The sequence below is a fragment of the Acomys russatus genome, chromosome 30 (genome assembly GCF_903995435.1).
Source record: "Acomys russatus chromosome 30, mAcoRus1.1, whole genome shotgun sequence".
Lineage (NCBI taxonomy): Eukaryota > Metazoa > Chordata > Mammalia > Rodentia > Muridae > Acomys > Acomys russatus.
Window position 1 is genome coordinate 39270619 of NC_067166.1, and position 20996 is coordinate 39291614.

Sequence of the window (20996 nt, forward strand, 5' to 3'; positions counted from 1 at the left end):
GGATGCAGCTGAGGCTGGTCTGGAAAGCCTACTTCTTCTGCCTCTTCCTCCCAAGTGCTGAGAGAGTACAGGCATGCACCACCACACTCAGTGGACAGATGCATCACGGAGGCACCCACTTACACACATCGCCCCACATCACCCCACATCGCCCCACCCCTCCCACCCCCACCTTAAGATAAGCCAGGGCCTCTTACAAGCTAGACAAGGACTCTATCACTTACGTATGTGCTACATTTTCAATCTAATTTTTACCTATTTTGCTAAATTCCCATAGAATGATACTGGTTTTTATTGTCTATTTAATAGTCAGTGTTTTACAACATTTAATTTTTGTTTCTGCTCTCTCCAATTTGCTCTAGAGCAAAGTGTAGGTGAAATCTAAAATCCATTTTATTGTAAACCTCAAGAAATGCTAGATAAATATGCATTTTGATGGATGTTATGTTGAAAATATCTTATTTTTTCTTAAGCTAATAATTCATGCCGATTGAGGAATGAGCGGTCTCCTTATTGGAGCAACTACTAACTTGGTGAGTAAAACTGCAGATAGAATTGATTTCATTTCTTCCTGCTGTTGTGTAAGCATTCTCGAACACCCGACCCAAGTTTACCCAAAAAGCCATATTATAGGCAAATTTACACTTATTGAGAACTCATTCAGTCATCTTTCCAAAAGAAATGTCCAAATAGCCACCTAAAGCATTTGGTATTGAACAGGCCAAGGAGGAAATGGTGCAAACCACTAATAGCTAACAGAATTGGAGAGCAGTAATCACCAGTCACTAGGTCTCAATGGCAGCACCCACAAAAGGCTGTAGCATATCTTTGTATCATACACTGAAGAAGCTGGATGATTTTAAAGTAAGGTTTCCTATATAGGTGAAAAATAAAAAATGTATCTCCTTGTGCTGACAGTTCTCTTACGTATCTCATCGTCCAAAAGCTTAGCACAGCATTGTCATGTTCAGTTGACCCTCCTGAAGTGGGCCAGACAGGAAATCACCATAACTCTTTTCCTGCCCATCGGAAAGCTTGCTGCCCACATCGTTTCCTCTGCTTTTCCACAAATGCAGTTAATAAAGTTCCTTGATTATTTTACTTCTTAAACTTGTAACTACTAGCCAGGTGCAGTGGGAGGCAGAGGCAGGTGGATCGGGAGGCAGAAGCAGGTGGATCTCTGTGAGTTCGAGGCCAGCCTGGACTACAAAGAGAGTCCAGGACAGCCAAGGCTACACAGAGCGACCCTGTCTCAAAAAAACAAAAACAAACAAAAAGCTTCTAACTTCTTCCTCAACTTTCTCCATCATTATTTCAATTCAATTACTTTTACTTAAAGATAGCCTTAATACTAGTTTTCTAGTCATAAAATCAGTTGCTCAGTCTATCACGACAGTCCAGCGGTATCTTTGCTGAAATCTTCATCCCTGTCCTGCTCTCTCGCCTGCCTCCTTCTTGGTCCCCACCCTCTTCTTCTTCTTCTCAAGGCAGGCAGCACTCCCCAGGCAGCCCTCTTTCGCTGCCCAGTCTTCTCTGATGTGACCCACTCCACCTCCCTTTCCTACAAATGATTTCTAAGCTACATGTTTAGCTTTAGTTTGCAGATTTCCCATTTACCAACAAGTGGTAGCCTTTGACTACTTTAAAAGCTCTTTCCAAATAATGTACATTTTACATAAACCATCATTCTTTTCTCTATTGGGCTAACTTTTCGGAAGCACTAACTTTGGAAATGATTTTGCCCTTCTCTTTAAGAAGCTCAGCACATTTTTCCCATGCATGTGTTCCCTCCTGTCAGCGGCATCGTTGCAAGTTCACTCTTGGTGTCACGTGGTCTACTGCAGACCATCCTCACTTGAACTGAGTTTAATCTGTACTTCATAAAGTAATCCACTCTGATACTTTTGGTGCTTTTTCATGATACTTAACATTATTCTCTTTGAAAACAAGAAAAAGATCTCCTTACTAATTAATGGAAATTCCAAGACTAAAAGGAAGAGCATTTGTTTTCATAGGGAGCAGGAACCTTCAAGAAGGAATGATAAAGGAATGTTGGGTTACAAAGAGCAGATAACCAAAGGAGCGTTCCTGGTAGGCTGTGGCCATCGCACCTACCTTGGTTATCTCCAGGACTCAACCACATTTTTCTATGACAAATGTGAATTATTCATACAAAACATTTCATGTATTTAATAATTGTGCAACCAAGTGGAAAAGATTCAGTGCGCTAAGAAAGTTCTGCAATAATCCAGTCACCAGCAGGTCTAGTTGCAGTTCAATTTCATCACTGACTTCTGTGAACTTATCTCAGGTGAATAAACGCATGTGTAGGAAGGTATTCCAGGCATCATAAAGCGCTCTTTTTAGCATTCACACAGAGAAGGGCAGAGGCCGACACTGCACAAATACCAGCCTAGATCACAGGTACACAAGGCCCACTGGATGAGCCACAGCAGTCAACCTGCACAAATACCAGCCTAGATCACAGGTACACAAGGCCCACTGGATGAGCCAACTCCTCAACACCCAGCTGTTAACAATCATCTTGCTTCTACCAAAGAAAGTACAAAAAGAGATGAAACACAGTACACATGTGAAGACACCCCTTCCAACTTGAATTCACTCCAGTTCAGTTACGGACTAACAGTTCAAGATAGTGCAGAATTTTTTTTAAAAAAAAGTCACTATGGCATTAACGTCAATACTGTGAAGCTCAATGGTCCCACAAATCCTTTTCATGGCACTCAAGACACGCAAAACGTAATCCAGTCTACTGTATCAAAGAAATCTACTCTACTAGCCAACTAAAAGGGAGAGGGCGTGTGGAGCCGCAACTCCACACCTGCCATCTGGACTACATGTCAGACCTGCTGCGTCTAATGTGCCTTTACATCCCATAAGTAGTCCTTCTCAGACTATCTGGACAGAGCAACACTATGTAACTGCATTTCTTTTATGTCTAGAAAAACACAGGAAGCAGTAAAGCACTGCTTTGTTGATTATAGTATCACTCATATAATCACACACCTCTGGGAAGAATATAAAAACAATTTACCTGACTCAATTAAGTACAAACAAATCACTTCTAGTGGATACTGTGCGGTAGGATAGATATTTATCATTCCTTCACAGGCCTTCTTCAACCTGGGTGTCTCATGGGGAAACTTGAAAAAAATAAAAGCATAATAAAGTGACTCTCATTAGCATGACGACCATTTTCATAACTGGAAATACATAAATTCACTTACTTTAGACAAGCACTGGATGAAATGCCTGTAAAGCACTTGGTGATCTTCGCTGGGGATACTATCTGCTAAGTCCAGTGCATTCTCAAACGCAGTTAAAAGCTGAAACAAATCAAAAAGCTATTATGTAGCAATCTTACATAAGCTGTGGTGAGCATTAGTGTACTAAAACTCTTTTATAAAAACTAAACCTTCAACTTAGGTCTAGCCCTCAAGATTCTTTTGTTTGTTTACTTGTTTGTGTGTCTGTTTGGCCAGTTTTGCTTTTTGTTTTGGTTTGGTTTTTTGTTTTTTCGAGACAGAGTTTCTCTGTGTAGCCTTCACTGTCCTGGACTCACTCTGTACACCAGGGTGGCCTTGAACTCACAGAGATCTGCCGGCCTCTGCCTCCCGAGTGCTGGGATTAGGTCGGTTTTGTAAGGCAGGGACCTCACTCTGTGCTCTAAGCCAGCCTTGCATTTGTAGAAAGCCTCCTGCCACAGCCTCCCAGCCATAGGGATTACAGATTGAGCTGCCACGATTTTAATGAGGGAAAGAAAATGTATATGTAAGCTTTAAAATAGATTTTAACTCCAACTGGCCAGTAAACTATACTAAACTCTCTTTCAGCTGGCAGCAGAGGCTATGGCTATGGTCCTTGGTTGCTGCCCTGAGGTCGAAGGTGAGTCACTCCTGCTGACTTTGGACACAGAACTGGGAGATCAGCACTCTATCTGACTTGAGAGTATCTTCCCTGAATACTAACTTCGCAGCCCTGGCAGCTACCGAAGGGAGAGCATCAACCAAGAGTCCTACCAACTACTGACACCTGTGAGCCACAGCTATGAAGTTGGGCAAGCTATCCTAAAAACGTAGTGGTGGCACTCCTATCTTGTGATAACCAACAATTGTCTAATTGGACTTGCAGCCCACTCAACAGGAAGGAAATCACACCTCGTCCTGGAAACCCAGCCAACTACTCAAGGCTCACAAATAAGTGTAGCACCTAACCCCTTTGTAACAGAGAGCATTACAGAAAAACCACAACTGGTCCAAATGCAGAGAAAAACTAATCCTGAGGCGCCCACCTAAATAGACACGTCTATTAATACAAATCCTGCACCTAAGACTCAGAGAAAATCACAGGAGAGGGGACAGAAAGATTGTAAAAGCCAGACCAGGAGGAAATCTGCTAAGAAACTGTGTCATATAGACATTGCAGGGAAGCACAGCTATGGTGCCTCAATAACCTGGCTGCTAAAACAACACAAACACATGCTAACATGGAAGGCAGAAATCTCATGGGCCCCCCTAGACAAACAACCACAAGAGAGAAAGTAATGCTGAAAACAGGAGTAGGCTTTCCCCAGGGAGGTATCCCCAAGTGGTCGGCCCTGAAATCACATACAGGCAAGCAACACTGAAGGGGGGGAGTGGTCGGGGGAAGGTTGGCAAGGAGGTGTTGGAAGAAAAAAAAAAGGAGGGAAATATTGCAATTCTATTTTAATATTTTTTAAAATCTAAGAAAAGTACAGGAGGTAGGGTAAAGAGAAAGGGCAGAAAGATGGTTGAATATGATCAATGACTGTATTATGTCTGAATGCCATAAATATACATGGTTAATATGTGTTTGTTAATATTGTTAGGTATTGTGATACACTTCCATAACCCTTAGTATGCAGGAGACTGAGGCAGAGGATCAAGAATTCCAAGCCAGCCTGGGCTGCAACAATGAGACCATGTCTCAAAGTCAAAAACAACAAAAAAAACAGAAACAACATTTGTGTATGTTTATGTGTGTATGTGTGTGTGTCTGTGTATGTTTATGTGTGTGTGTGCATCTGTATGTGAGTGCGTGCATGTGTATACAAGTTTGTGTGTGTGCACATTTGTGTGAGCATGTATATATGTGTATGTGTGTTTATGTGTGCATCTGTATGTGCATGTGTATATAAGTTTCTGTGTGTGCATGTGTTTGTGCACATATTTGTGAGCATGTGTACATGTGTGTGTGTGTGCATGCATGTGTACATGTGTGTGAGGTGTATGTTGTCTATGTGTGTATGTATATGCACCTGAGGATGTATATTTCTGTGCGTGTGTACACATGCATATTTATGTATATGTGTGCATGTTTGACCATGTGTGTATAAGTGTGTATGTGTGCACATGTCTATATGTGTTTGCATGTATATGTGTGTGCATGTGTATGTGAGTGAGCACATGTGTGCATACATGTATGTGTGCATGTGTGAGTATGTGTGTATATGTGTATGAGAGTGTGTGTATATGTGTGTGCCTGTGTATGTATCTGTGTGCATGTATGTGCATGTATGTGCATATGTGAGTTTGTGTGTATTGTGTGCATCTGTGTGTACACATGTGTATAAATGTGTATGTCTATGTCCATGTGTCTCTGTATATTCATTCATGCATGTATATGAGCATATGTGTGAGTGTGTGTGCATGCGTGTGTTATGTAGACTGGGAATAGCTCAGTGTTCGGTATGGTCCTAGAATGTGCAAGGCACTAGATTCAGCTGCCAGCACAGAAAGAACAAAGGAAAGGAGAAACAGAGGGTGAAAAGGAAAGAAGAAATGAAAAAGGAAGAAAAGGAGGAAGACAAAGACAGAAGGAGAGTGACACAGGGAAGGAGAAGGTGAGGGGAGTGATAAAAGTAGAGAAGAGCAAGAAAAATAAAGACAGAGAAAGCTTGCTTACAGACGAACACATAATCTAAGAGTTTGGAGCAAGCCTGCGCACATAGTAAAATACTATACTTTGTCGGGTGTGGTGGCGCATAATCCCAGCACTCAGCAGACATAGGCAGGTGGAACTCTGTGAGTTCGAGGCCAGCCTGGTCTACAAAGAGAGTTCCAGGACAGCCAAGTATACACAGAGAAACCTTGTCTAGAAAAAACAAAAACAAAAAAAGAAGAAAAAACCGTACTTTTTGTCTTTTGATGAATTATCTTACATAAAGTCTAAGTAAATCAAAAAATTTTTAACTAAAGGTACATGTTCGATAGTTTGTTAGCCTATACTATTTTAAAAAACAATAGTAATGAGGGCTGGAGAGATGGCTCAGTGGTTAAGACTTCCGCCTGCTCTTCCAGAGGTCCTGAGGTCAATTCCCAGCAACCACATGGTGGCGCACAACCATCTATAATGTGATCTGGTGCCCTGTTCTGCAGATAAAACACTCATATACAATAAATAAATAAAAATTTTAAAAAACAATAGTAAGGCTATATTATGCAGCTATAGCTTAAAAGAAAGTAACGAGCTACCCAATTCTGTCACTACTAAAATTTCTTCCACAACTGATGTACACAGATAAGTCATTATTATTGTATGTCATAATTTAGATCTAAACATCCTTGAAAGATCCTGTGTTTAGGGTTTGGTCACCAACCTGTAGTGTTCTGGAAGGTGGTAGAAGCTTTCGGAGTGAGGCCTAGTGAAAGGGAGGTAGGTACCCCTGAAGGGGACATGCACACTGGCCTTTTCTCTGCTGCTTTCCATCCTAGCCACTGCCAGGACACACTGAAACCTCTGGCTATAGCCACAGAAGCCCCTCCTCCTGTAAGTTGGTTTCCTCAGGTATTTCATCCAGTGGCAGAATGCAACTAGCACACTGATGAACCGAGAAACATCTTATTCCTACACTTTTAATCCTCAACCCTTTGGGAACTGCCTGGCATACAATACATCCTTGGCAATATTTTCTGAACAAAAGAACAAATTGACAAGTGAACATACACAAAAAGTTTCCATTGTGTACTGTCTGGAACTGTTAAAACTTTAAACTGCACTCAATTTAATGAGTATACATTAAGTAGCTATTTATTATAATAAAAAAATAAGTTACTATTAAACTTACTAATAAAATATGCAATAGAATTATTTTCAACTATGGTTTAAAGCTGTTTTACAATATTTTTAAAAATCCATTTCAATTACTTGAAAGCAATACACTAAAAGATCACTGCCTACTATAACCTATTAAATATAAATGTTTGAATTTAACTATTAAGTAATTCAGTACCCTTAGTTAACAGTATAAGTAATAATACCTACAAAGTACAACTTTCTAGAAGATACAGCAGTTCTGTGAGTCAGTTCTTAAGTATTTTCCTTTATACAGCGACTAGGTTAATGATCTATTGTGGATTCTGATGAATTTAAGGTGCTCTAAGAGCCAAGTCTACCCCTTCACTCTACATGAAACAGAGTTAAGCATGCGCCACGCCCCTGCCCACGTGTGTTTGTGTGTGTGCGCGCGTGTGAGCGCTCGTGCTCTCTCTCTCCCTCCCTCTCTCCCTCTCTCTCTCTCTCTCTCTCTCTCTCTCTCTCTCTCTCTCTCTCTCTCTCTCTCTCTCTTCCCCCCCACCCCAACCCCCCAGTGCGCTCTCCTGGCACTCATTATGCTTCCACTGGCTAAACTCAATGACATTCTCAATGTTCATGACGTAAGCTGATACCATCTGCTGGGTTTCATTGTTCTGCTCTTCCATATTCTCTGCCAGCAACTGTGTCAACTTTCTCCACAGCTCATGAAGCTCTTGCCTATCTGCTCCATTTTCTTGCCGTGTCATTATCAACTTATACCATGTCCGAGCCACCTATTGAAAAGCAGATGTCAAATAGTTATGTCACCATAAGCTTCAAGTGTTAAACCTAAAGACCAAAACTATCTGATCCACTAATATGTAAAAATAGCCAAAGTACAATATCTCACTCTATATGGACTCCAACATAAAAATAAGTAAATGTAAAAAAATAAAATAAAATAAAAATAAATAAATTAGGCAAATGCCCAGAACCCTTCTATCTGAAATTATCACTAAGACACAGAGAGAGATAACATCCCCAAACCCACAATTCAGAAGGTTTCAAAATGGGTACAGTTCTTGGTCACCTTAAACTAGTTTTAAAATTTAGATGTTAGGATATCCTAAATTTGAGTTGTAAATTCAGTTTCCAAAACACTGTAATTTATTTCTCAATTTTTTTGCTATCATTCTACACCTTAATTTTTAACTTTCATTAAAACTAGATGAAAGCTTTTTTTTTTTTTTTTTTAAGTAACACTTTTGCGGAAAGTACCTCAGAAGTCATTAACCAACCTCTAGGTATTTCTTTTCCTGGCAGTACAGATCCACGAGCTTTTTACAGACATCACACCATTTCTGCTTGTCAACACTGAGGTTAAAGAGAAAAAGAAATTTTAGTTTGGTAGCAGAAACCACCGGACTGAAAAGCCTCAAATATTTACTACTACAGTATTACGTTACACAGCAAGACCTCTGTAAAGATGCAGGATGGACCATCTTCATTATCCTCACTATAACTTTAAATTCCAAACTGAGTCAATCACCTTAAGAGTCCTTCAGTCTATTTCAATCACATCACAAGAAATTTTGGGACAAACTTCTGGAAGGAAATTACTTCTAAATTCTCAGGACATGTCTATGTCCTCCTACCTCTGATGGCTGTTCTTGGCTGTCCACTTCACTACATCTGGAATTAACCAAAACCTAAGCTGCTGGGTACAACTGGGAGGATTTTTCTTGACTGAATCATCTGAGGTGGGAAGACCCACCTTAAAACCTGGGCCACATCTTTGGGTGGCATCCTGCATAAAGGACATGAAAGAAGGAAGCCTGCTCTTCGTCTGCGTGTCCTCATCTGGCAAGTCCGCTCTGTCACTGGCAGTACAGCCTACTTGTTTGAGATTCCTGTGTTTACCAAAGACCATCTGAGACTGAACTACTGGATGCATGGACCTCCCACTGTTGGAATAGTTGGATCACAGCCTGTAAGCCACTCTAATAAATTCTAATAAATCCATTTTTATATATGTAGAGTCATCTTATCAGTTTTGTTTCTCCAGAGAGCCCTGGCACACGTCTATATAATTTCTAACCACTCTATTCTAATTCAACCTTGTAAAGACACTAAGCCTTCCTTCCCCACATGCCCCTACCTTTCATAGAGCTCCAACAGCTTTCGGTAAACACCGGGTAAATCATCTTTAGCATTTACGTGATCACATTTCTCATACAAACTTGCTAGCCCCTAAAAGAGGAAGCAGTGGTGATTATTCTTAGCAAAATGCCTCAGGTCCCCACATTCACTTATTGTGTGAAATAACGCACTATCATCTAAAAATCGCCATAGTTTACAGATGAAGCATGTGTGGAATTTCCCTCCAAGTAAGCTGAAAGTAATAGGGAGTCTTTACATTTAAAGATTTTATATTTAAAAGTAATCCACAGGGCAGGAAGTTAAAGAGTGATAACACTGTCTTTGGCACCTGAAACTAACTTTTAGGTTTAAGTACTTATTTTAACACTGGAGCCTACATTTTGAAAAATAGAAAACAAATGCTTTCCCACATTATAAGAAAAAAGTGTCTCCATACCTGCCAAGCAAGCAGCTGCTCTGGCTCCAGTTCAGCAGCTTTCTTATAGGCACCCTGGGCCTGGTCAGGCTGCTCTAGCTCAGCTGCAGCAACACCAATAAAAACCCAGGCATTATAGTTATTTTTCTCTTGTTTTAACACTGTCTGATTAAAAAAATTAAGAGTAAGTCATTACATTTTGAAAACTACTGAACAAACAACAAAACAATCATCTTATGAATTGGGACACTGGGTCTGCCACTAACAGAGTGTCCTTTAGAATGGTACCTAGCCAAGTACTGTGACTGAAAGACTGGACAGGGTTTGGAAAGTGAGGTGTCTTTCCGTATAGTGCCCAAGGGATCTTGACACCTACATCCAACGCCTCCCTGCTTCATGAGAACCCTGGGTAGCAGGAATGGTGATGCCCGGCCCCGTTCCTGCCTCCATATCACTTCTCCAATCCCAATATTCTCTTTTCCATAATAATAGTTTCTCGTATTAAACCAAAGGCGGATTCTTCATGGCACTCACAGGCAAATTCATCCTAACACAATGACACCGAGCACGTTCAATATTAACAAAGGCAATAAACGTTTAAACAATACCTGCCATCTAGAACAAAGCAATATAGAGCTAATGCTTTCAGAAATAAGAGTGCTTGCTAAATTAAAGAAATTAGCTTAAAGCAAGATTAGTATGTTCTACGGAAAGAAAAAAAAATGGGAGCTAAAGTAAAACCAGTCTCTCAAAGTTTTACATATTCTAGGGAAAATCACATTTCTATGAGTTAAACCTCCCCAATATTAGGCTTACATGCATTCACACACACACTTCCAGCAATCTGTCACCAATGTACTGTCTGAGCTACATTCTATCCAATAATACTGCCTCCTACAAAACTCAATGAACTATCTGCCAAAGTAAGCTCTAACACTAGGGGCTTGGTGTGCTTATGTCACCAACAGCAAGTACAACTGGTGGCATATAACAGCTTATCAACTGACACAGCTGCCTGTCAACTACCAATACTAATTACAGTTTAATGACCAGAGTTTCAGCATCTGAGACACATGTTTTTAAGGAAATAATCACTTACAAAAGAAATGTGGTGAAAACAGAGAGAAGGGAGATCCAAGATGGCAGCGCTGATCGCACACTTCGTCTGACTAGCAGGACAGCCAGACTGCACAGCGACCTACAGACCAAACTGACATCTATAAAACACCAGCGCTGCTGATTCCCAGCACCAAGTGCTTCAGTTGCTGTTCCTCATCAGAACAAGAGAGTTCCCAGGACATCTTCGAAGAAAGCATCCAATCGCAATTCGTCCAGCATTTCAGACTGTTCCACACAGGACTCTAATTAAGCCTGGAATTTCTCAACATTTAGAAACTGGACCACAAATGCTATTCCTAGCTTGTTTAACCATTTCCCCAATTTTATTTGGACCCCTACAAAGGTACTATTCGTCCAAAATCATCCAGAAGAAACCTTAAGAGAATGATACCGCATTTCCTTTAAGGGGAGTCAGGTAGGTTTTTGGTTGCTTTGTTGGACTCTATAGGGTTATTTTCAGTGGCAGTTGGCTACAAGTTATTATTCATCTTATTTAGAGAGAAAACAAGGTTGGACTCAGGGATGTCTCTCTTTTCCTTTATCTTTCTTTCCTAGGTATGAAGATAGAGGTTGAAAAGAAAGAAGGGGGGATACAGAAATATATAGGGATGATAGAACAAAAAGTAGAATATTGCATCTACTCCTCAACTTAAGCCTTAATTGTTACTCACAAATAAGGTTATTTTTAATTCATTGGTATATAATCTTGTATATTGATGCAAAATAAGCTTAACATTGATAACGGTATAGAATCATATTTAAGATTATCCTTCACACACATTATACATATTTCCACTCTAATATGAAGTATTGTACCCATATCACTCAATTATAATACAATGTTTACTCGCAATACTTAGAAAGTGTGATTTCAGGCTGCTTAAGATAAATAAGATATACAAGTTAACTGTTAGCTGATCAAATCATGGTCATATCAATTACTAGTCTATTTTTATCACAACAATAGACATCTTAGGTGTAGCAGATAAGATATGATTCCATAGAAAGATAAGGTAAAATATTTAGGTAAGGTCCACAAACACCTCAGAGACATGCAGAACATGGCATTTTAAAAAGTTTTTATTACTCTAAAGATTCATTGACAATGAGACAGATAAACTCCTGGCAACACCCAGCCTACCTCAAAGAGGATGATGAGCATCAAAGAACCTCCTTATGGAGATGGCTTCAAATGTGGCAAATAAGCCACTGGGCAAATAAGCCACTGGGCAGAGTTCTGCCTAAAAAAGGGGCAAGCTTGGATGCAGGCAGAGTTGATGGCCAAACTCTGCTAAGACAGGGCAAGCAAGTCCTCAATAGTTCCGGCCTCACAAATATGTCTGTCAGATATATTGGGCCTTCCAACGTTATAGAGAGTTTTGGGTGACTGTTCAGATAGCAAACTGTCTCTGTCATCTTCGCATTTGTTAAGCTACTAACCTGCACTCCAGGTATACTCAGGCAGGTAATCAATTTTATTCCTTCTCAAGTCTCTGATGGGGTTCAAGACTATATAGTTTAGTTCTACAATGAAGCTTAGTTGTTTAGGGGTTAAGATATTTTTAGGTCTAGACAGATGTTGTAAGTTGATAATGATGAAATATGATAGATATGATTTACACTCAGAATTTCAGACTCATCAAGATAGGAAAGATGTTTTCTCCAAGGCTGCCAAATACAAATAGCCCAAACACCAAGAATGTACTTGCTATACGTAGTTTATTGTATATGTGTATAATAACATAAATGTATATGTAAAAAATAAAAATATTAAATAAAAAATATTTACATCAAAAAAAAGAAAACAAAGAAAATTCTAAGAGAGTGCAGAGAAAAAAGTGCTTAATTGTATATACAGAATCTGGATCCAGCTTCCCCACAGTCATGCTTATCCCATGCTGTAAAGCTCCAAGGAACAGAAGAACCACAGCAAATACACTCTCGGGTAGTTTTTCAGTACTTTCAACCAATTCTGGATTACTACAAATAAGAGACATCTGCTACTGCTTCGTTCTCCACTTACTAGTCTATAGCTGGATTTTGCTATTATAAATTACAAGCTATTTAGTGAAATTTATGTCAAAATTTTACAGAATATCTACAGAGCGATACCCATACTAAGTAATGTGACAGGACCATGGGCTACCAAAATGGTTGAGTGGGCCACCCAAGCTTAAGGGACCAAGTTCAGACTCTAAAAACTCACATAAAGGTGGGAAAAGAGAATTGGCTCCCCAAAGTTGTCCTCTGATCTCCACATGCGTACGCCCCATACCATGGACATACACATCATACATACAGACCTACATACCCACACACACACACAATAATAATAATAGTACCTATAGAGAAGCTTAATCATACATGCATTAATAGCTAGATAAGGCCAGTGCTAGAGGAAACAGGTCCTCTCATCTCACTCCACATACACTCCACCTTCCATTTGAATAGTCTGCCCACCTTCTATACCAGATTAGCGCCATCGTGGCTTCATATGCCTGCTAGTCTCAGTCATCATTATGCTTATATGAATGTCTGTCTTACATTCAGAGCAGCGGGCTCTTTGGGTAGACCTAACAGCCAAGTAAAGAACAGACTTTGAGGCCACTTAAGTGTTAGGACGGCGTTCCTGCTGTGTCATCGGCCTGGTTGCTTAACCTGCCTTTAAGAGTGTAATGTAACAAACAATCCTACTTGATTTGGATTCCCCATGTAAGACTCAGCTTTAATCTTAAAGTATACATTCTTTCACGCCCCTGATCCAGAGAGGAGGGTGTGTGTGTGTGTGTGTGTGTGTGTGTGTGTGTGTGTGTAGGTGTGTGTACGTGTGCATGCTATGATAATCATTTGCTGAAACAGCAACCAGGTCAAAAGTGTCTTTATAAACAAATACCCACCATAAATGCTGAAAGCAACATGGATATAAGTTAGTAAGTCTGCTGAGGCTCCATTGTTGTTCGCTTTCCTGGGTGCTTCCAGAGCAGTAAAGCTCAGTCCCTTGCAAAACTCTAATAAAGAAGTCTGTAAAAGCCAGATGCAGTTGTCTATAATCCCAGTTCTCAGGGAGGCAGAGGCAGGCAGGTCTCTGTGAGTTCAAGGTCAGCCTGGTCTACAAAGTGAGTCCAGGACAGTCAAGGCTACACAGAGAAACCCTGTCTCAAAAAAAAAAAAAGAAAAAAAAAAAAGAAAAGAAAAGAAAAGAAAACAACAACAACAACAAAATCTGTAAAGTATTCCCTCTTCCTCTTTCCCTCTGTGATGCTTTCTATGCTGATCAATGAAAGAGTGACCAGAAGCCCTTTGGGAGGGACAAACTCACAAGACAGCACACGGCAGGGACAGACTGAAACTCAGATGCATCAGAGACATCACACAGAGGCCAGGGACATAAACACCACACAGATAGAAGACATGGGGAGAAAAGTAGGGAATTCAAGACTGGGCTTGCTCCTGGCCAAACTAATCCAAGAAGAAATACTTGGATCTCTTCCCTTTTGGTGCACCAGTGTGTTCTGGGGCCTCTGGGCAGATCTCTAATCTGTTTACCTGAGGCACCCACCGACCCAATCCAATTATTGTAATGGTCTCATTGTTATAACTCTCGGCCGCTGGACTCTCCAATTTGTTTTTGGTTTTTGGGTTTTTTGGTTTTTAGGTTTTCCAAGACACGATTTTTCTGTGTAACAGCATTGGCTGTCATAGACTCACTTTGTAGTCCAGGCTGGTCTTGAACTCACAGAGATCTGCCTGCCTCTGCCTCTGCCTCCCAAGTACTGGGATTATAGGTGTGCGCCACTGTGCCTGGCTCACATTTTTAATGTAATGCAAACATAAGAATAATGCTAAAGTACAGTGGCATTCTGTAGTACAAAGTGCTTATGATACTTATGGCTTTGAGAACAGCTTATGGCTTTGTAATTTAGCAATACAGAAAATTAAGTGCAGCAATAGAAACCACTAACAAATAGAGAGGAGTCCAACTGCTCTCCACCTTCTACCACTTGACTGAATGTAGGCAGTCAATGACTTACACCTTAAAATAACCCATGAATTGGTAACGTATCTGATTGCCAAAGGAACAGTATGCTTTACCTTGCAATGTTTCAGCGCTTCTTTGTATTCTTTGTTTCTGATGGCATCTCTTGCACTTTTTAGAGCAATCTTTACTTCTTTGCTAGACATTCTACCAAGACAAGACACCACAGTGAGTCTACAATAATATCGCTCTAGTGACAAGGGTCCCAATAGGCTTAACCATCTGAAAACAAGACACCTACCTCCTTCTCTCTGGAATATGCTTTCCTCCTGCTAAACACAGTTCATTCCCTCGGTTCTTCAGATTTCTACTCAAACGTCTCCTCTCACTGGACCCCTCCCTGGACAAGCTACACAAGACTTTACTCCTTCCATCTCCTACGTAAAGCCACCCACATTTCCTTATGTCCTTCCCTGGCCTTATTTTACTTCAAAGCAGTTAGCACATCTCCTGAACCGTATGTTCTATGCCTTCAGTCTGTTACAGGGTACCCTAACCCCAGCAGAATCTAAGCTCTGCATTACAGGGTTTTGTCTGGTTTTTGTCTGGAGTGTTGGAAGCTGAGCATGATTTGCCTCGTGCTCTGGCAGAGGTCTGGTTTTGCCAGCTGCAGATAGTTTCTGCCGTTGTGTGAGCTTTGGAATTCTGGGAACTTTTCAGAGGGTATATAAAATGCTAGAGCCCTGATTGGCAGGATTGGGGATTGGTGGTCGTTCGGGGGGGGGGGGGGGGGTTGTGGTTTATTAGTAGTCAAAGAAGAAATAAAAAGAAAGAAATTAGATTCAGGAATCTCTCTCCCCCTCTATCCTTCTTTCTCTCCTATCTAGTAACAGGGTCTGAAACCCAGGGGTAAAGGGTGGGAAAAAGAAGAACCCACAAAGCAGCGAAGACCAGCTACAAAGAGAATAAGCTCAAAACAGAGCAAAACACAAACAGCTTTCCTACCTAAGAGGGGAGAATATGCTTAAGGCTAAGGAAGTGATTTTAGTACTAGATTCTGTAAGATTCAGTGAGGATGCGAATACTCTCCATACTGAGGATTAGTGTAATGTTACTTTCTCTAATGAAAAATAAATATAAATGTTAACACATGAGTAGAGGAGTGGTGACTATGCAAGAACTGTACACTAATTTCAGCCTTGAAGAGACACTACACATGTCCAGGTGTAACAGCATTATTCCTGTAATCCTACCACTAGGGAGTTGGATACAAGTTAAGCAGGAGTTCAAGGCCATCCTCTGCTAAATAGCAAGTTCAAGGCCAACCAACCTTCCTACATGAAACCTAAAACTTTTCATACTAATTTAAATTTTACCTAAAAATTTTAAAAGATATTTTACTTTATAAGCAAAGTACTTCATTTAATATTAAAATACATTAATTTTAAATAATGTAGCCAATATTAATATTTTACAAGTTACCAACTTACCCAAACCAAATGCAATCACAATACAATTTTGTTCGTTCGTTTGTTTGTTTGCTTGCTTTTTGTTTTTTGAGACAGGTTTTCTCTGTGTGGCCTTGGCTGTGCTACACTTGCTGCGTAGACAAGGCTGGCCTGGAATTCACAGACATCTATCTGCCTCTGCCTCCCCAAGTCCTGGGATTACAGACAAATGCTACAATACAATTCTTAACTGCTGACTCAGCCTATTTCTAATCTCATCATAAAGATAAAGGAAAGTCACATAGATTCTAAGCAGTTACAGACATCAGGTACTCAGAGTAACAAACTGAGCCACCACCACAGCACACTACCATAGTATTCAAATACAGTTACAGAGCACAGTAAACATTCTCCCACAGTAAGCACACTAGCATATTAGACAAATGTAGTACCTGAACGGAATCCATCGACATGCTATGCTAACACAGCACAAACACTGTATATACAATACATTAACACAATACACTAACACAGTGAACTAACACCAGACAAAAACACAGTACACTAACACTTTACACAAACACAATACACTCACGCAATACACTAACAGTATGCACAAACACCACAGTATACTAATTTAATACACTAAGAAACACACTGAAGCAGTACACTAACACATTAAACTAATAAAAAAGCAATGTGATACATTAACACACTGTATTACACACACTGTATTACACACACTGTATTGTACTAATGTAATAGAGTAACACACTACATTATCACAGTGCACTAACATGCTACACTAATGTAGTGCACTAACATGGTACACTCACACAGCACACTAACAAGAAGACCAGGACATTCTAGCCAAAGTGAATCACACAAGTATGAAACAAAAGAAATCTATGGAAGTTAGAGACTTGAAGATAAAGTTGTTTTTTGTTTGTTTGTTTGTTTGTTTGTTTGTTTTTATTAATTTATTCTTGTTACATCTCAATGTTTATTCCATCCCTTGTATCCTCTCATTCCTCCCCCCCCCCATTTTCCCATTATTCCCCTCCCCTATGACTGTTCCTGAGGGGGATTACCTCCCCCTATATATTCTCATAGGGTATCAAGTCTCTTCTTGGCTACCTGCTGTCCTTCCTCTGAGTGCCACCAGGTCTCCCCCTCCAGGGGACATGGTCAAATGTGAGGCACCATAGTACGTGAGAAAGTCATATCACACTCTCCACTCAACTGTGGAGAATATTCTGACCATTGGCTAGATCTGGGAAGGGGTTTAAAGTTTTAACTTAAAGAAAGCTAGTATTCAGAATAATATAAAAATTAAGACACTATAAAATCAATTTATCTGTGATATATTCAGATTTCCCAAATATAATTCAGCATTTTGTAGCAATAATTTCTTCATTTGAAAGGGCACAGCACATTTATCATCCTGACTGACACCTTACCTGAGAGTGTCCTGAGAGGGCTTCAGAGGTGAACCAGAGGGGAACTGCGCTTAGTCGGCCCGGCCCCGGCCCCGGCCCCGTCTGGGCGGCAGCACTTATCAGAGCTCAGCGCTGAGTCACAGTAACTTCCTCAAGCCAGGCTCCCTCGGCACGACAACCTGTGGACTAAGGAGACGAGATCTCGAGGATAACAGAGATAGTTGAACACAAATAAGGCAAGAAGACCTTAGATGAGAGCATGAGCAAGGGAGAAACAAATGCTAAACTAACGGCAATGCAAGGCGGTAATTTAGGGAGGGGTGCTGTGTAAGGTAACAGTGACTAGTGGGGGAACGGTGTACAACAACGGAGAGAAGAAAGGAAATCACTCCACTCAGAGGCATCTATGAGGAGAAAGGAGAGAAGGGGGAGGAGAGCAAAGAGGGAAGCGAGAGACACAGAATGAGAAAACGACACTGAACACACCAGAGGACATACACCAAACGTCAGAAGCACACTGGGGGAAGTAAAGTAGAGCTGCCTGACATTAGCAGCCTGGAGAGTCAGGTAGACAAAGGGAAAAAAGCACTGGACCAGCGTGGGTTACTCTTAAAGCCACTAGAAACAAACGCACTCTCTCCTGACAACAGGAGCTGTGTTCAGCACCTCCTGTATCTATGTGTTTCCACATGTAATTCTTTACACCTCAATGTAGTCATCTGTTCTCTTCCTATTCTGTCTTCACTTAGCCATAGTATGTGCACATATATGTATGCACGTCTAACACATGTACATGGGTGCACATGTGTGTATGTACTTCTAACACACATACATTTGAGTGCACATGTGTGTATGCACCTAGGTTTCAAACACAAATTTGTCCCTGAAAGGAACTTTTTTTTTAAACAGGAAAGGAAGAGACCATTAACCACTTTTTAAATAAACATTGGAAAACTGACCATCAACTAAGTAGCTAAAAACTTTTTCTTTCATGAAAAATTCCTTACCCGACATTATTCCATGCACCCCTTATGCTCCTCTATTTTGAGTATTTCCCTCAATTCTAAGCATTTGCAAGACCATAACTCCTTCGAAAGGCTGCAATACTACTGCACAACTCTACTACTAGTTTTCCTAATGCCTCTCCTCTCATCATTTTTCCTTCCTCCCAAGTTAAAATTTAGCATACTATGCTAAACATACTTAATACAAAAACTGGTTATCAAGAGAACAGGCACATATTTTTGTATACTTTTATGCAATGAAAAATTTCCTACTACCAACTTGAAAGATTTTTATTCAAATTAAGCTTGAAAAGCAACAATAACTATTATTTTCAAAGAGTCAGAAAGTAGGTCACAACAAAAAGTAATACTAACCCTTGAAGTTATCAACTTTGGAAGATGACTTGATATGACCTCTGCAGCTGAAGAGCCAAGAACATCAGAGAATATTCAGGATGCGCATCCAAAAACTCCAGAAAATAAAAATAATAACAGTAAAAATCAGAAATGAGCATGGCAAAGAAAGTTAGTTATAAACTGGGAAAAACTAACAATAATCAAATAGCAAAAGTCTAAAGATCTTTTTGGGATATAAAAACAAATCTATCACTAGTCCTTTATAGAAGGACCTAGAAAGGACGATTAAGTAAAAAGACCCTTGTGAGTTAGTGGCACTCACCTCCTGCCTGTTACCATGCGTGCGTCTTCTTTCTGAGCTGAGTGCCAAGTTGTTCCTTGCCCATTTCTCACCTAAATTAAGTACAAACAAGCATGAGATAGCAATATAAAACAAGCAAACCTGCCACGTTTTTTAAAGTCAGAATCAGCATAATACTGAAATGAATGCTTAATCCTACACAAAGAATTAAGCCTTGCCTGGATACCTGATACAGAGTATCTTCAAAAACTTTCAGAACTTTCAAAATGACTATTTTGATTTTAGAACTGCCAATGCTGAGACCACTGCTTCCCACATGTACACAGCAGAAAATGGCAGAAGTGACAATTAGGGCCATTTCAAAAACTACTGGAAATCCTGTCCTCATCCCACACCAAAATTCACTCTGATTTTTTTTTCCTTTTTCTTTTTTTTCCCCATAGAGAGTCACTGAGTTTAATTAGTTAATTAGGGTCACTCCCATGAACATGAGTGGGAGTTATTTACTGGATAATGAGCAACGTAACAGTGGTTACGCCACTGAAGAAAATGATTCTTCTCCTAGTTACGATTAATGACAATGGCTCCTCAAGAGAAACCTACAAGAAGAACATTATGACGGGTGGATCTGGGCCCAGGGGTCCTGCTCAAACTATGGCACCAGCCAAGGGCAATACATGTAGTAAACTTCGAACCCCTACCCAGATCTAGCCAATAGACAGGACATTCTTCACAGTTGAGGGAGAGTGGGGTCTGACTTTCACAAGAACTCTGGTGCCCCATATTTGACCACATCCCCTGGATGGGGAGGTCTGGTGGCACCCAGCGGAAGGACAGCAGGCTACCAAGAAGAGACTTAATACCCTATGAGCATATACATGGGGAGGAAGTCCCCCTCAGTCACAGTCATAAGAGAGGGGAGTAAGGGGAAAATGGGAGGGAGGGAGGAATGGGAGGATACAAGGGATGGGATAACAATTGAGATGTAATATGAATAAATTAATAAAATATATTTTTTAAAAAAGAGTAGACCCTTATCCATGATAGAATGATGCTGGGCCTAGCTACGCAGGTAACCATCGTTTCTGTGATTTCATGAGCATAATGGTGGTGGCATATCCAGAAAACAGCATTTCCCAGCATCCCTCCTGTCCTCAGGTTCTAACACTCTTGCCACCTTCACCTCCACAATGTTTCTAGAGCTCTGAAGGGGTGATATACATGCCCATTTAAGGATGAGTACTCAACAGTAACTAGTTCTTATATAATTCTATCTTCCATCAATATACTGCACACGCATTCACGACAGTGATAAGAAGTTTCCTTTTCAAAGTAAATGCAGCTAATACAATTTATTATATGATCCTATGTAATGGACTTGATCTCCCTGAATGACTATTTCTTCATTTGTAATTTGGGAATACTAAAAATACTCATAAAAAAAGATTTTACTATCAAAACATACAAATGTGATTATCCCAAAAGACTGAGAGCTCCATGCGTTTTCCTGCCTGCAGAGACTCAAGCACAGGGCTGTGCTAATTTTAGGTCAACTTGACACAGGTTAGAGTCATCTGAGAAGAGGAAACACCACTTGAGAAAATGCCTCCATAAGACTGGGCTGTAGAAACAGAAGGAGTCTTTAGTCTTTGGTCTTTGGCAGTTCTTTGGGCTTGGGATTTTACCGTGCTCTGAGAGATTCTCAGCTCCTTGGCCTTTGG

The 20996-nt window shown here is 40.4% G+C and overlaps 1 protein-coding gene across 1 annotated transcript in view; it reads right to left on the minus strand.

Moving 5' to 3' along the window:
* Skic3 (SKI3 subunit of superkiller complex) overlaps positions 1 to 17800 on the minus strand; it is a 78454-nt gene extending 60654 nt beyond the window's left edge. The window contains 9 exon segments of the mRNA XM_051172604.1: positions 3056 to 3164; positions 3249 to 3347; positions 7710 to 7850; positions 8355 to 8430; positions 9215 to 9306; positions 9653 to 9796; positions 14843 to 14933; positions 17635 to 17688; positions 17722 to 17800. Of these exon segments, the coding sequence (XP_051028561.1) occupies positions 3056 to 3164; positions 3249 to 3347; positions 7710 to 7850; positions 8355 to 8430; positions 9215 to 9306; positions 9653 to 9796; positions 14843 to 14932 (751 nt within the window). The 5' untranslated portion in view covers position 14933; positions 17635 to 17688; positions 17722 to 17800.
* Between the last annotated feature and the right edge of the window lie 3196 nt (positions 17801 to 20996).